Below are 15,944 nucleotides of genomic sequence, written 5' to 3' on the forward strand. Positions count from 1 at the left end.
TATCTGCTGGTCCATATCTCCCTCTGAACTCCCCTCCTCTTCCTCTCTTGTGGGCACCCACGTGACATCACTAGACACGTCATCATCGACGTCACCTTTCCCACCGCTATAAGTAGAGATCTCGGAGTAGGCAGCAACACCGGGGACCAACCTCCTCCTTGGGCTGATCTGGGTACTGTCGTCAGACTGCTGAGTGGCGGTTGTTGCTACCTCCTCTTCCTGATCCAATGCCAAGAGTGGCTGCGCATCAGAAATGTCTTGATATGGATCGGAAAATAATTCCTGTGACTCAAGCGGAAGGTATGGGGTGGTGGTGGTGGTGTTGGTGGTAGTGTCTTTGGGGGTGCACATAGCAGAGAGTGAAGAAGAGGGTGCAGATCGAGAGGATGAGGAGGGTGCAGAAGAGTAAGGCTGAGTGACCCACTCAACCAAGTCTGGTGCGTCCTTTAAAGTAATTGAACGCACCTTCTGCAACTTCCCACTTTGGCTCAAGCCTGTTGTTCCTGCCCTACCCCTACCACCCCTACGGAAGGGCCTGCCTCTTCCTCTGCCTGTCATTTTTTAAATGACCCTGTGACAAAACTCTCAGTCCCTATACTGATAAAGGACTGCTGCAGTATAGGGCAGCAGTCAGCAGTAGTGCACCTCAACCCTATATATTGTGGACCTATACCAGTCCTTAAGGAATAGCAGACTGTACCTCACTCAACCCTATGTACTGTAGTACCCTATACCTTACCAGTCCTTATAAGGACCTTTTGTGGAACTAGAAGGTTGTGAATGATTAGCAGACTGTACCTCAGTCCCTATACTGATAAAGGACTACTGCAGCAGAAGGGCAGCAGTCAGCAGTAGTGCACCTCAACCCTATATATTGTGGACCTATACCAGTCCTTAACCACTTGCCGACCAGCGCACGACGATGTACGTCGACAGAATGGCACGGGCAGGCAAATTGGCGTACATGTACGTCCCTTTAAATTTGCCGCCCTGCCATCGGGAGCGCGCCGCCGGCGGCGCGCTCCCACGCTGGTCGGGACCTCCGTGAGTCAAGTATAATATTCTTTCTATATTTGAAAGAAAGAATATTATACGTGTAGAAGCCTATTACCATACCAGTCCTGAAAAGAACCTTTGTGGACCTAATAGTAACAGCTACTGATTAAACTGACTGTCCCTTGCTGCCACACACAGCTTCCTGCCTGTCCCTATTTAAACTGACAAAACACAGGCTACTGGAACAATAACTTGAATAGCACTCAAAACTATATCCTGTACTACTTCACCATACCAGTCCTGAAAAGGACTTTTGTGGACCTAATAGTAACAGCTAATGATTAAACTGACTGTCCTTGCTGCACACAGCGTCCTGTCCCTCTCTCTACACTGACAAAAGACAGGCTGCTGCAACAATCACTAGCATAGCAGTGCCTCAAACCTATATCCTGAACTACACCTAACACCTATACCATACCAGTCCTATCACTTTCTCAGTGATAGTGGTCACTGGTACATATAGAGGGGTGAGTCCTCTGTGTGGACACAGACAGTAATAAAACGTGAAAGGGGTTGTAACCCTTCCCATTGAATTCAAAACTAGAGAAAGGCCTAGAAATACACTTTAAGGAGAACCTGTTGCTTTGTCCTGGATAGAATCTAACCCTTCCAAAATACCTTTGTTTTTTAACCACTTCAATACCGTGCACTTTTGCTCCCTTCTTGGCCAGGCCAATTTTCAGTGCTGTCACACTTTGAATGACAATTGAGCGATTGTGCAACACTGTACCCATAAGACATTTTTATCATTTTTTTTCCCCACTAATAGAGCTTTCTTTTGGTGGTATGTAATCACTACTGGGTTTTTTTATTTTTTGATAAACAAACAAAAAAAGACAAATTTTGGGGGAAAAAATGCTTTTCTGTTATACAATTCTGCAAATAATCTTTCTTCATAAATGTATTCTTCATAAAATGTATTCTGTTGCATTTCTTTGGTGAAAATAACCCAAACCAGTGTATATAATTTAGTCTGTAGGAAAGTAATGTTCCATACACATGATCGGAAATTCCACCAGCAAAAGTCCAATGAGAGCTTTTGGTTGTAAAATGTGATCGTGTGTATGCTCCATCGGACTTTTGCTGGCGGATTTTCGGGCAGCAAAAGATTGAGAGCAGGTTCTGAATTTTTCAATCGGAAAAAGTTCAGATCGTAAATTCCGATCGCCTGTACAAATTCTGATGTGCAAAATTCCTACGCATGCTCAGAAACAATTTGACGCATGCTTAGAAGCATTGAACTTAATTTTCTCGGCTCATCGTAGTATTGTATGTCACTGCATTCTTGAGGGTCGAAAGTTCCAAGAACTTTTGTGTGACCATGTGTATGCAAGACAGCTTGAGCGAAATCCCATCGGAATTCTGTCCGAAAAACCATCAGAGCTTTTTCCAACCAAAATTCTGATCGTGTGTACGCAGCATTAGAGTCCACAAACTATAGTATACCGTATACAGTAGATCTGAAAATTGATCAATGCTGATGTACTGATGGCCTCATTTCTTGAGACATGAAAATGCCAAGACAGTACAAATACCCCCCAAATGACCCCTTTTTGTAGAGTAGACTGTCCATGGTATTTAGTAAGAGGCATTTACACATTATGATTGCTTAAACCAGTCATACTAGTACTGGTATAAGCAACCATTTTTACTGAATGAAACAAGGTAATTCAGTGTCTTTTGTTGTGATTTGCTGTGTTTGGCCAAAGCTAATCACATGGTACAGATGCTCTGTGATTGGCCCTGTCTGTACCATGAGATCACTGTGATCAATCACAGTTAGCAACACAATTTTATACAATTGATGGCATGAAAGGAAGCCACCCACTGTTTACAACTTAAATGTGATCTGCTGTGATTGGTCACAGCGATCACATGGTACTGACAGCTGGTTGGTATATAGGGATCAGTCATCGGCTGTGTCAAGTGGACACAGCTGATGACAGATCGTGCTGCTTCATGGCCCCACAGCTACGCAAGAGGCACATTCTGGGAAGATGCCATATGATATCCTTCCAGAACAACAACCTGCGGCCCTTTGGTATATGATGTGTGGCCCTCAGGCCTCAGCAGTCTGTAGTGGGAACATTGATTAGCCTACTAGCCTTGTGTAACATGTTCCCAGTTTCATATTTTATTCTGCAGCCTATCCCCAGGCAAAAACATTGCATGTCCACAATCTTTGACCCTCATTTCCCCTATCAGGTCTGCAGGTTTTGACAGTCCTCTCAAGCAATCATAAGAACTACATATATTGAACATGATGTGGGGCCCTTTGGTGATGTCAGGGGCTGCATTTGAGGCCCCATTTAGCTCATTGTTTGACAATCGCTGGCCTAGAGTTTAGTGATAAAATGTATGTAAAGCCAACTTTTTTTTTAGCTTTAGCTATAGTAGGAACAGGTTAAAAAACCTATCAGATTATTTGTCCAATTTGGGAGATTTCTCTTCACTTCCTGTCCTGAAGACACAACAGGAAATGAAAGAAAAAAAATCTCTTCATAGTGAACAAATTCCCATCTTGGAGAGTTGACATAGGAACAGGTGCCCCATCGAAGAATTTTCCCTTGCCTCTTTATCTGGTTACAGCACCAATATTTTGGATTTTCACCATATATTTTTTTTTTCTTTGTGACACTAGACAAATAGAGTGTATCACCCCAATAGAGATACAAACAGCAAAGGACACTTGAGAAAGGTCTAATTCTTCCGAATTAAACTTTTGCTGTTTACACAACACATATGTGTGGTGACAAAGAGGGTGAACTTTAAATTGGGAATAAACTCCCATGTATGATTTTTACCTATAGATAAGCCTATAATAAGGCTTACCTGTAGGTACAGTAAATATCTCCTAAACGTGTACTGTTTAGGAGATATTTACTTTAGATGTAGCCGGTGACGTCACTGGTGCATGCTCTCTGAAGGAAAGGCATACCCATGCCGTTCCTTCAGAGCCACGCCGTCAACGGCAACTACCTTGCGCAGGGGTGACGTCATCGCCAGCTCAGCCATTCATGTCTCGAAGCTGGCGAACCTGGACAGAAGACCGGGTGAAGGTGGAAGCACCTTCAGCAGGGACAGCACGCCGCTGGAGGGCTTCGGTTTTCGGTAGGCATGTGTGATTAGTTTTGTACGAATCGAAAATTTGTACAAATGTCCGTAAATTCTTGAGGATTCGAAATATGAATTTTTATGCATACGAATTTTGTACGAAATATGAAATTTCTTTTACAAATTTCGGATAATTTTATCATAACTAACTTTGGTTATTGTTACGAAAAGTTAACGAAACTAAAGGTTAAATACCCAGGAAGTCAGCACAGCACAGGGATGGTGGGAGCCCCTCATAATGATAAATTTATTATAACAAACTTTCGTAACTGGACTTTTCGACGGACTTGGTCCGGCGGACAATCCGACAGACTTTGCAGCTTAGGTCCACCGGACTTTCAAACAAACAAACTTGGCCACACACGATCACTCCAAAAGTCAGACAGATTTAAAAGTGATGACGTAGAATAAGGAAGTTCATAGCCAGTAGCCAATAGCTGCCCTAGCGTTGGTTTTAGTCCGTTGGACCAGCACACAGACGAATGGATTGTCCGCTAAAAGCCAAGTCCGGCGGGCAAATTTGAAGCCAATCTTATTTCTAGGTCCGCCGGACTTTTGGGAAGAAAATGTCCGCTGGAGCCCACACACTATCGAATTGTCCGACGGACTCTGGTCCATTGGACCAAGTCCGCCGGAAAGTCCGATCGTGTGTATGCTGCATTATTGTTACGAAAAGTTTACGAACCTAGCGAAAATTCGTATTTCGGATGAATCTGAATTGAATTTCGGACACGAATTACAAATTCATTTTAATACAGAACAGAACAAAACAAATTTATTGATGGTGCACATGTCTAGTTTTGGGTAAATCTGTCATAATGTGCTAGTATGCAATGCATACTAGCACATTATGACCTAAATTGCCCAGGGCCCGATTATTTTTTTTTCTTTATGCAGTTTACTACCGCTTTAATGCCCACATAGAGGACTGCTGAGGTTTCTGTGCAGAGCAAAGTTGACCGAGCTGTCATAGACATCCTGGGAGCTGGCAGAATGGGCTTCCAATCATGTGACAGCTAATCACAGGGGTCATGTGATTGGGAAAACCCACTTAAATGGACAGGGGGCTGGGTGGGAAGAGGTTAAGGTTTGGGCAAAACAGCAATAAGACAAAAAAAGCTAACACACAAGCAGTAAACAGTAACACAGTCTGTATTTTTTAATATAAATATTCCACAACATGAGACATGCATTTTAGTTGGAAAATCTACAGAACAGCTTATTTTTTAAATTAAATAATATCATAATATTAACATATTTAAACAGACAGTGCTATTGACCACTAGACGTAAAATGCAAATGCAATACCAAAAAGCTTTTCATGACATTTAAAAAAATAATATATAATAATGAAAGTTTTCTGGAGCTTATAAGAACTAAGGATATGTGAGGTAATAGTATTTTTAAAGGGTACAGTTTTCCCTCTGTGCAACAAGATGGGTCTGGCAGGTAAGTTCACCATTAAGACCCCTTTCACACTGGGGCGGTTTTTCGCTTTAGCGCTAGAAATAGCCTCTGCTAAGCACCTGAAAACCGCCTCCCATTCATTCAAGTGTGACTTTTCATACGGGCGGTGTGCTTGCGGAGGGTTTTGAAAAGTCTTGCAAGCAGCATCTTTAGGGCCGGTTGGGAGCGCTGTATTTAGCACTCCCAAAATGCCCCTGTCCATTGGAATGAATGGGCAGCATTTCAAAGCGCCTAAAAAGCGATTCGGATATGCCACAACACAGGAGTTTTTAACCCCTTTTTTGGGCTTAAAAACGTCCAGCTAGTGGCCCGAAAAGTGCCGCTTAAACAGTGGTAAAGCACCACTAAAACGAGTGGCACTTTACTACAAACGCGGCTCCAGTGTGAAAGGAGTCTTAAAGAAAATAGCAAATGCAATCATATGTGCAGTTTTATAAAATGTTCATTAATTACATTCTTATAACTGTAGGACAGGGGTCTCCAAACTAGGGCTGGTGGGGGCCAAATCTGGTCCACTGCAGGATATTATTCCGCCCTCTGATGTAAGGGGGGACACTGATATAAAGGGGCACTAATGTAAGTGGGGACTCTGAATAAAGGAGGACTCTAATGCATGGGGGAATTTGATGGGAACTCTGATATCAGGGGAACTTTGATGGAGACTCTGATATAAGGTGGCACTGATGGTGATTCTGATGTAAGCAGAGACTCTGGTGTAAAGGGGGATTTGATTAGGATGCTGATGCCCTTTGCTTTATTCACTGAAGATTTTTTTAATATTGTTCTAAATCAGGGGTCTCCAAACTTTCTAAAGAAAGGGCCAGTTTACTGTCCTTTGGACTTTAGTGGGGCAGACTGTGGCCAGTGGGAGCAAACAATGCTCAAATCTTTGGTATTAGGGGGAGAAATAGTTGGTGTCAGTGGGACGAATAGTGCTCAATTTTGGTTGTCAGTGGAAGGAATTATACCTCATCGTTGGTGTTGTTGGAAGGAATTATACCCCATCATTGGTGTAATTGGAAGGAATAGTGCCCCATTGGGGGTGTCTGTGAAAGAAACAGTGCCCCATCATTCCTGTCAGTGGAAGGAATTATGTCCATTGTTGGTGTCACTGGCAGGAATTTTGCCCCACTGTTGGTATCACTGGCAGGAATAATGCCTCAAGGGCCTAATAAAGGCAAGCTAAGGGCCGCAGTTTGGAGACCACTGCTCTAAATCATATGTTGATTACAAAAAAAAACCAAAGTAAAATTATTAATTAATTTAAACTTGATTTGTTCTCTTTTTGGCTCATGAATATTTGTAAAATATACGATTGTGGCCCTCGTACTGAAAAGTATGGAGACCCCTGCTGTAGGGCATTTGAGCATTTGAAAGCCTGGCCAAAAAACTCCCAGTCAGCAATCTCCATGTCCTGTCTTTTTTGCTGGGATGTGAAAACTGTTGGAAATTCACTCTGAGCAGTAAAGAAGTGAAACAGTTTTTTCACCCTAGCAACAAGGATGAAAAGATATACATGTGCTCAAATCCCTAGCAACAAGTGAGGACATGGAGATGGCTTACTGGGAGTATTTCTGCCAGGTTTTTAAGAAAGGTGGGACCCAAATGTCCTACAAGTACTATAACTATATAACTAATAAAACATTTTTACAAAGCTGCACAGTTTTTTTAATACCCACCGGGGAGCCCCTTTGACTGCATAGGCTATTTTTTTTGGAAAAGATGAGCTTGGCCTTTAGGAATGAAAAATGTACTAACAACATTTCTTGTTGCGCATAGCAGCCAGTCAGGAGCCAATTTTAATTTCTGCCCATCAGAGATGAGAATTAAACGAGGATTTTAAGTGTTAAAGGGATTGTAAAGCTTTGTTTATTATTTTCTAAATAGGTTCCTTTGAGCTAGTGCATTGTTGGTTCACTTACCTTTTCCTTTGGTTTCCCTTCTAAATGTTTTTTTTCTTTGTCTGAATTTCTCACTTCCTGTTTCTCCTCAGTAAACTTCACACCATCATCTGAGCGGTGTTTAGTCAGCCAGAACAGCTTACTGAACAGCTTACTGAGGAGGAACAGGAAGTGAGAAATTCAGACAAAGAAAACAAAGAAAAAAAAACATTTAGAAGGGAAATCGAAAGGTAAGTGGACCAACAATGCACTAGATTAAAGGAACCTATTTAGAAAATAAAAAACAAATCTTTACAAACCCTTTAACTATGGACAACAAGAAATGATCTTCAGTTTTAAGCATTAGAGGACCCTGTTTGGTGCATAAAACAAGAAAAAAGTGTAAAACTATTAAATATAGCTATTAACGCTAATGAGATAAAGTCCTGTGAATGGCAACTGGTGTCTCCAGTATTATTACATATTGGAGTTGATTTATTATAGGCATATAGGCTGTTCACTTTGTAAAATAATTTTCCAATCACACCCAATCACGTGCAATGGAAATAAAAGATTTTTGCAATTGGATGACGCAATTAAGCAGAGCTTCAATGCATTTATTGTCTACTGTCTAAATTGGCTCCAGTATGGGTATGTATGGATGATGTGCATTAGGGAGCTTAGATTGGAAGCTCCTTGGGGCAGGGACTGATGTGAATGTACATTATACTGTATATGTAATGCACTGAGTAAAATTGTTGATGCTATATAAGTGCCTGTAATAAATAAAAATACATAATAAATTCACTAAGTAAGTGGCAATATCCCCTGCAAAGTGAACAGCCTATTTGCCTTTAAAAAGTTTGTATTCAACATTTGATTTTAAAATAAATAGACTTTCCCGAACAAAAACCACATTCTCTAGAAATTGATTTGTTCACAAAATGTTTTCCAGTCTGCGCCTTCAAATTTTCTCATCATTGCGATCGAAAACAAACATCGATTTGACCCCACTAACCTTTAAAATCAAACAAATGTTCTTAAAATGAAAAATTTCAAATGCAATTCTACTAGTGTATGCCCAGCTTTAGTTTAGCAAATGTGGTAAAAATACACTTCGCAATGAATGCCTAATCAAGAAAAACAAAAAAAAACAACAATAATAATTTTTGCTTGCACATGAATGGATAATGGAAGTCAGCAGAGATTCACCACATTCATTAAGCTAATTAAAACGTTCCTTGAAAATGTCAACATTTCCTTGCAAAGTCAACAAACTGTTTGTCTTAATAATATTAATTTAACACATGTCTCACTGGAATGTGTGTCTGTTTTAAATAATCAATTAAATTAAATAATTTATTAATAAGTTGTTGAGTCATTAGGCCTCATGTACACAGCTGCTGGTTAGGCTTCATGTACACGGGACGTTTTTACAACCTCTCTTGAAAGATTTAACTTGACAGATAGTAACCCATGTTTAAAACGCCCGTTTTGCCGCGTTTACATGCCGCGTTTAGCAACGTTTGCATTTAGAAGCGTTTCTAAAAAAAAAATATATATATTTTTTTTTTTAAATGGGGAAAAAACGAAAAACGCCTATAGACGAAACGCGTTGGCATCTGAAACGTTGGAAACTTCGGCATCTGAATTCATTTTTTTGCCTTCAAAAAAAGGCCTATGAACGCAACTGCCTAAAAATGAAAGTAAACAAATCTGTGTACATGTACACATAAGATAACATTGAATGAGTTCAGGTGCAGTTGAAAAAAGTGTCCAACTGCCTCTGAACATCCATTTAGCAGCAGCCGTGTACATGGGGGGGGGGGGGGGGGGGAGTTTTTTTCAGCTGCCCCTGAACTCTAATCTGTTATCTTATCAGCACACGTACACAGGGCCGTTTATAGTTGTTTCTAGGCAGTTGGGTTTAGAAGCATTTTTTGGAACACAAAAAAAAATGCATTCAGGATGGGTGTTCAGAGGCATTTAAAACGCCAAACGCCTGTAACAGCTTGTAAACGTGGTAACTCGCGTTTAGCAACGTGCCGTTTACAGGCATTTTAAATTTTTGACTATTTGAAAGAAAAAAAAGGCTTCTAAACGCAAATGCGGCATGCAAACGTGCCAAAACTGATGTTTTTAAATGTCGGTTACTATCTGTCAAGTTGTAAAATGTCCCGTGTACATTAATGAATACAGACTGTCCACCCGGAGTCTCTCCACTTCTGTATGTAGCATTCTGTTGTATATTCAGGAACTGTTCAGAAAGTGTAGAAAAGCAGAAGCGCATCTTGGAATTTGTCCAGGGTAGGAATTGCAATCAGAGAATTTTGAGATGGGGACCGTGAAGGTATTTTTTCAAGGGAACCTATATTTAAGTTTATATGATTTTTACATTTTACATATTTTTTACTATACATAAATATATACAACCTTTTATATGTGGATCCTGATTGAATGAATGAAGTTTAAGAGTGGGTACCTAGTTTTGACAGGTACCGGTCCCACTTCCAGTCGGATTGCCACAGCAATCCACCCGAAGTTCTCCCCCTGTTTGAAACCTTCTTGGACACATCACAGGTCACAGAAGGCTGCTGGATCATTCACCAAAGCGCAGCTTGACTCGCACATGCGCAGCGGACAGCTGGCTTTGAAGCCACAAGGAGTCATAGCTGGAATCTCGGAATCTCAAAGTAAACATGCCGGCACTGGGGACCCAGGGACCAGCCAAGAAGCAGTATATGTAGCCGCTGACTTATTTTCTTGCACAAAGGCTTTTAGGCTGGGTTTACATATGTACGAATTGGATGCATGTTTCCCCGCATCCAATTCGCATGACATGCGACTGTGCCCGGCTCTCAATGGAGGCGGTTTACACATGTTCAGGGCAGCCACGGTCCACATTCCAAAGGGGTCCTGTGCGTCTTTGGGTCCGGTTCAAGTGTGAGTTCAGGCTAAAATTCTGAATTGATTTGCAATTGTCAACAGGGATGCACCGGACCCCATCGTGGGAACCGCGGCCGGACATATGTGAACCCGGTCTTAAGATGTACAAGAGGCCTGCAGATGTTTCAATCAAATACAGATGATTCAGCCCACCAGCATCAACCCAACACTGAAATGTCAACTATAGCTATTGCAACTCAAGTAGCAACTAATTTAAATGGAAAAACCATTAAAACTTTTGGAAATTTTGGGGAAATTTTGCCTTTGCACTAATTGAAACATAAGCTAGAAGTATAAAATATATTTAAATAAGGAAATGCCTTATTACACACGATCGGACATTTTGACAACAAAATCCAACTTGTCTTGCATACACACGGTCACTCAATGTTTCAGAAATTCCAAACATCAAGAACGCGGTGACGTACAACGAGCTGAGAAAATTGAAGTTCAATAGCCAGTGCAGCTCTTCTGCTTGATTCCGAGCATGCGTAGAACTTTGTGCTTCGGAATTGTGTACACACGATCGTAATTTCCGACAACAGATTTTGTTGTCGGAAAATTTGAGATCCAGATCTCAAATTTTGTGTGTTGGAATTTCCGATGGAAAATGTCCGATGGAGCCTACACACGGTCAGAATTTCCGACAAAAAAGCTCCCATCGAACATTTTCCATCGGAAAATCCGACCGCGTGTACACGGCATTACAAGCTACCTCCTTATCCCCAATGTATTTTCTGGACCAAGTTAATTTTATATAATAAATACAAAAAGACAGAAATTAACAGAAGACTAAGCAAAAATAATACAGTTATAAATACATAAAAATACATATAACAAAAAGAAGAGAAGACAACCGACAGAACTATTCTGAAATTTTGGAGCTTATTTATAGAAAGTAATGCTAAGAGAAGTGGAGATGTTATTTAAACCAATCAATAATATCCCAGCCCATTGCCGATTCACTTTTAGGGTCCATGCACACTGGACTGCTTCTAGAGGAGTTTAGCATTTTGCTGTAGAAGCAGCTCAATGTTATCCTATGTGTCCATTCACATTAGGATGTTTAGAAGCATCTTTTAAACTCAGCGTTTTAAAGGAATTAAAAAAAACCTTCTGGTTTGTGTTTTTGAGAGCAGTTTTCTGGCAGAAAAAACGTTAAACGCTCCTGACCGCTAGTACAAAAACACTCTAACTGGCAGTCTGCATGGAACCTAAATTAAGAATGCATTTTTTTTTTTGCTAGGGGCAACATTACTCTTTTATCCTTTGACCAAGTTTCTTTAATAAACCCCTAGGCTATATATACACAGGACTTTTTAAAGCAAACCTGTCCTAACTATCCCCCTACATCTTGACACCCTATTTATAGCTAATAAAAGGGGTCTTAAAATATGTACCTATGCTGAAGAAGCTTTTGTGTCAGGCTCCCAAGACAGTTATGCAGGCCATACATGGTCGAATTTCGAACAAATTTTCTTTTCAAAATCAGAAAGTTCGTTTTTTTTGTGATCCGATCATGCCACCATTGATTTTCGAAATTCGACCGACCAAGCCTTCAATTTCACCTCATGCTGCTACAGAAAATAATTTTCTTGGCCGGGAATCTTCTTTTCTCTCCGTAAATTTTCTTTTATCTCCGTAAATTTTCTTTTCTTATTACATTTCTCGCACGATTCTCCCATCATTGATTAGAAAATCGTTCTTTTTCAAAAAATTTCCAACATGTCCGATTCCTCAAATTTTATTTCCGCACGAAAATCGGCTGTTGCTGCAGCCCACTAATGGTGCGAAATTCATACGAAAATTCTTAGATACGATTTTCTAAAGAAAATTCTTTCGAAATTCGAACCGTGTATGGCCGGCATTAGTCACATGAACAAATGTCAGCTTTTGATCATGTGGTAAAAGCCAGAATGGAGAATCAAAGTTGTTGACTATGCAACTATGCCTAAATTTTACTTCCCCAAGGGTTGAGATCTTGTGAAGAAATGCCGACATTTGGTCACATTACTGGTCACTCTAGAGACATCAGTTTCTTTGGGATAGGTAGGCATTTCAGGGATTTTATCATTACTGAGTACTTGTATACTTTTGTGTATATAATTTGGCAGGTGGCCCAGGACAGAGTGGTTACATAAAACTGTATTAATTCACTTTAATAAAGCATATATTATAAAAAAAATACTTTCAAAAATATTCATAAATAAAGCTTATACAGAAGGTACCAGAATAAGTCTCCAGTTTCATCATGATGGACCTCATAACAATAGCTTCAAAGAAAAAGAGTCTTTATTGCCGACATCAACCAGTCAGCTTCTTGGGGAAAAAAAATGAAAGGTAGGCTCTGCTATTTTCCTTTAAGCCATGAGGTTCAGTGATCTGTAGATAGCTTGAAATGGTCCATTGGTGAATTATCTGCTCACCAGTCATAATAATGAGTCTGATTTGCCAAGATGAGATTGTGTGCCATTGATCTGTAGAATGATTTTTTCAAACAGTCTGTACATATTAACACTGGTTAGAAACCGCTCCAGTTTCTTCACAGGCTTTCTTAACATTTTAGGTAGCTTGCTGGTTGTTAGCTGTTTGAGGCCTTCAATGGTGTCTCCTCCATTTTTGTCTCTCCACAAGCTAAGCAACTTCAGTATTAGCTTTGGTCGGTCACATGACCTCAGGGTGTTTTCTATATCCTCCTTTTTTATTGGTTTCCCCGGCAAACTGTGCATCAATGCACTGAGATGTTTTGTAGTCAATGGTAAATGTCCAATTTGCTTCAGGACTCCTGTTTCACAGTCTTTAATGTCTGCAAATGAAGAAAGTGTGAGGTAAGTTCCTGTGATATGAAACAAAACACTAGTAGGGCAGTTATAAAATCACAAAGGATTGGACAGGCCCTGCACATTTTTTTTAAATATTTTTTTCTAAAGGGCATATTATTATATTTATATATCTTTACTTTATGATACTTCCTTGTAATGGTGCAAGAGGGCCATCAGTGGCAATGTTTGACCCTGGAGTGGAGAGGGCTCGTTTAAAGGCAAGACATATTTAAAAAGTTCAAGAACACTCACAATTCCATTTGAATTGGTTATGTCTAAATTGTCATGGACTATGGTGAATGAATATCTCTCAGAAATTGTAAATGACAAAAATTTAATTATTTGAGAAAACGGGCGATACATAATATGTTGATATTTGGCGCTTCTGGATCGGATGGGTCTCCCTATTCTAATAATACTTTTTTTGCTCTACCTATTTTCCCTATTTGTCTTTTGGATATTCTCATTCCAGAGGGGACTATTGCTTACAGAAAGGCCCAAATAGGCCAGCTTAGAATTTCAAGGCCAAAAGCAAATATCTAATAACGTGTTATTATTTATGGTATTAAGGTTTGAACATGCAATACATACACAGATTTAGCCATTATGTTATATAACGTCTTTTTAAATAAAAATAATAAAAAAATAGCTTTTTGGCAAACAGAAGTGTAACTTTAAAATATATTTAAAAAAAATGTAAACTGTATTGGCTGTAATGCCACTGCACTCATTACCTGGATATATTACCAACATTAAATATTAAGAAAAAAAAAAAAGAGAAAAGCCTTTTTCTTATTTTTTTTCTTTCAGCAGTTTAGTACTAGTAGATGTACATTATTCATTATTAAATTAATCTAATGTGGTAGTACAATAATGCAATACATGTTTAAACTTTAATGTGCTATCATTACAGGCTGTGGATGAAATTATGTTGCCTATTTAGAAAAGGCCAGCAGAGGGTGCCAAAGAGATCGCGTGAATGAGTGTAGTATGTGGAACTGCATAGGAAAGGTAAAGGATTGATGGAAGCCTGAATCTCTTGATTGATGGGACTTTAACAGACAGGCAGAGCTCTGAGGAGAATGGAAGTTCAGGTGAGTAAACATCCCTCCCTCACATTTTCGTTCCATTTTGGTTTGTCAACGAAAAATTGGAATTTATTTTCATCATAGATTTTCGTCAATCGACTTAATAAAGTTTTATTTTCGTTAAATTTTTGTCACTAAAAACATGCAGCTGCCCTGGGACCAATCCTATTTAATTTATTCAGAAATTACCTGGAGGATGGGATAAACAGCTCAATCGCAGTAATTGCGGCCATACTAAGCTAATCAGGGAAATAGCTTCTCCGCAGGATGTGGAAACCTTACAAGAAGATCTGAACACATTAATGGGGTTGGCAACTACATGGCAAATGAGGTTCAATGTAGAAAAATGTAAAATAATGCATTTAGGTGGCAAAAACATAAATGCAATCTACTCGCTAGGGGAGAACCTCTGGGGGAATCTAGGAAGGAAAAGGACCTGGGAGTTCTAGTAGATTACAGGCTCAGCAACGGCATGCAATACCAGGCTGCTGCAAGCAAAGCCAATAGAATATTGGCATGCATTAAAAAGGAAATTAATTCCAGATATAAAAGGATAATTCTCCCGCTCTACAAGAATCTGGTCCGGCCGCACGTTGAGTATGCCGTCCAGTGCTGGGCACCAGTCCTCAGGAAGGATGTGCTGGAAATGGAGAGAGTGAGAGAGAGAGAAGGGCAACAAAGCTAATAAAGGGACTGGAGGATCTTGGCTATGAGGAAGGATTACAAGCACTAAACTTGTTCTCTCTGGAGAAGAGATGCTTGAGAGGGGGAGGAAAAGCGATTTAACCAGAAAGAATGTGGAATTCTCTTCCACGGCTGTGGTTGCAACAGGGAGCATAGATAATTTAAAAAAACTATTGGATAGGCACCAAAACGTCCACAACATACAGGGGTATACAATGTAATATTGACATAAAAGCGCGCACACAGTTTGGACTTGATGGACTTGTGTCTTTTTTTCAACCTTACCAACCATGTAACTGTGTAAGGGTAGGTGAAAATTTAGATTATAAAATTGTAATTGAAGATGAGTTAAAGGTAGGGGGAAGGAAGGCATAACCAACAAATCAAAAAGACATGGGAATTAGGCTTCTTTTTAGGATAGGCAAAGAAAAAAAAGACTAAGAAATAGGTTGGGCAAAGGTAGGACATATTAGGGAGGACAAAACATAAATGCAGACTACTCACGCTAGGGGAGAGCCTCTGGGGGAATCAAGGATGGAGAAAGATCTGGGGGTCCTAGTAGATGACAGATTGAGCAATAGCATGCAATGTCAAGCTGCAGCTACCAAAGCTGGCAGAATATTAGCATGCATAAAAAAAGGGATATGCTCCAGAGATAAAATGATAATCCTACCACTTTATAAAACTCTGGTCAGGCCACATCTGGAATACTCTGTCCTGTTCTGGTCACCAGTCCTCAGAGAGGGAGGTGCTGGAACTGGAAAGAGTCCAAAGAAGGGCAACTAAACTAATAAGGGAACTGGAGAACCACAATTACAAGGAACGACTGCAAGCACTAAATTTATTCTCGCCAGAAAATCGACGATTGAGAGGAGATATGATAGTGA

General features: G+C 40.0%; 1 protein-coding gene across 1 annotated transcript in view; it reads right to left on the reverse strand.

Annotated features, from left to right (window-relative positions):
• Nucleotides 1-5,304: 5,304 nt before the first annotated feature.
• TNFRSF11B (TNF receptor superfamily member 11b) overlaps nt 5,305-15,944 on the reverse strand; it is a 51,828-nt gene continuing 41,188 nt past the window's right edge. Inside the window, exon 5 of the mRNA XM_077493252.1 lies at nt 5,305-13,269. Within this exon, the coding sequence (XP_077349378.1) occupies nt 12,893-13,269 (377 nt within the window). The 3' untranslated portion in view covers nt 5,305-12,892. The remainder of the gene's footprint in view (nt 13,270-15,944) is intronic.

Source organism: Lithobates pipiens, unplaced genomic scaffold (genome assembly GCF_037356315.1).
Source record: "Lithobates pipiens isolate NorthernLeopardFrog02 unplaced genomic scaffold, aLitPip1_a1.2 Scaffold_19, whole genome shotgun sequence".
Classification (NCBI taxonomy): Eukaryota; Metazoa; Chordata; class Amphibia; order Anura; family Ranidae; genus Lithobates; species Lithobates pipiens.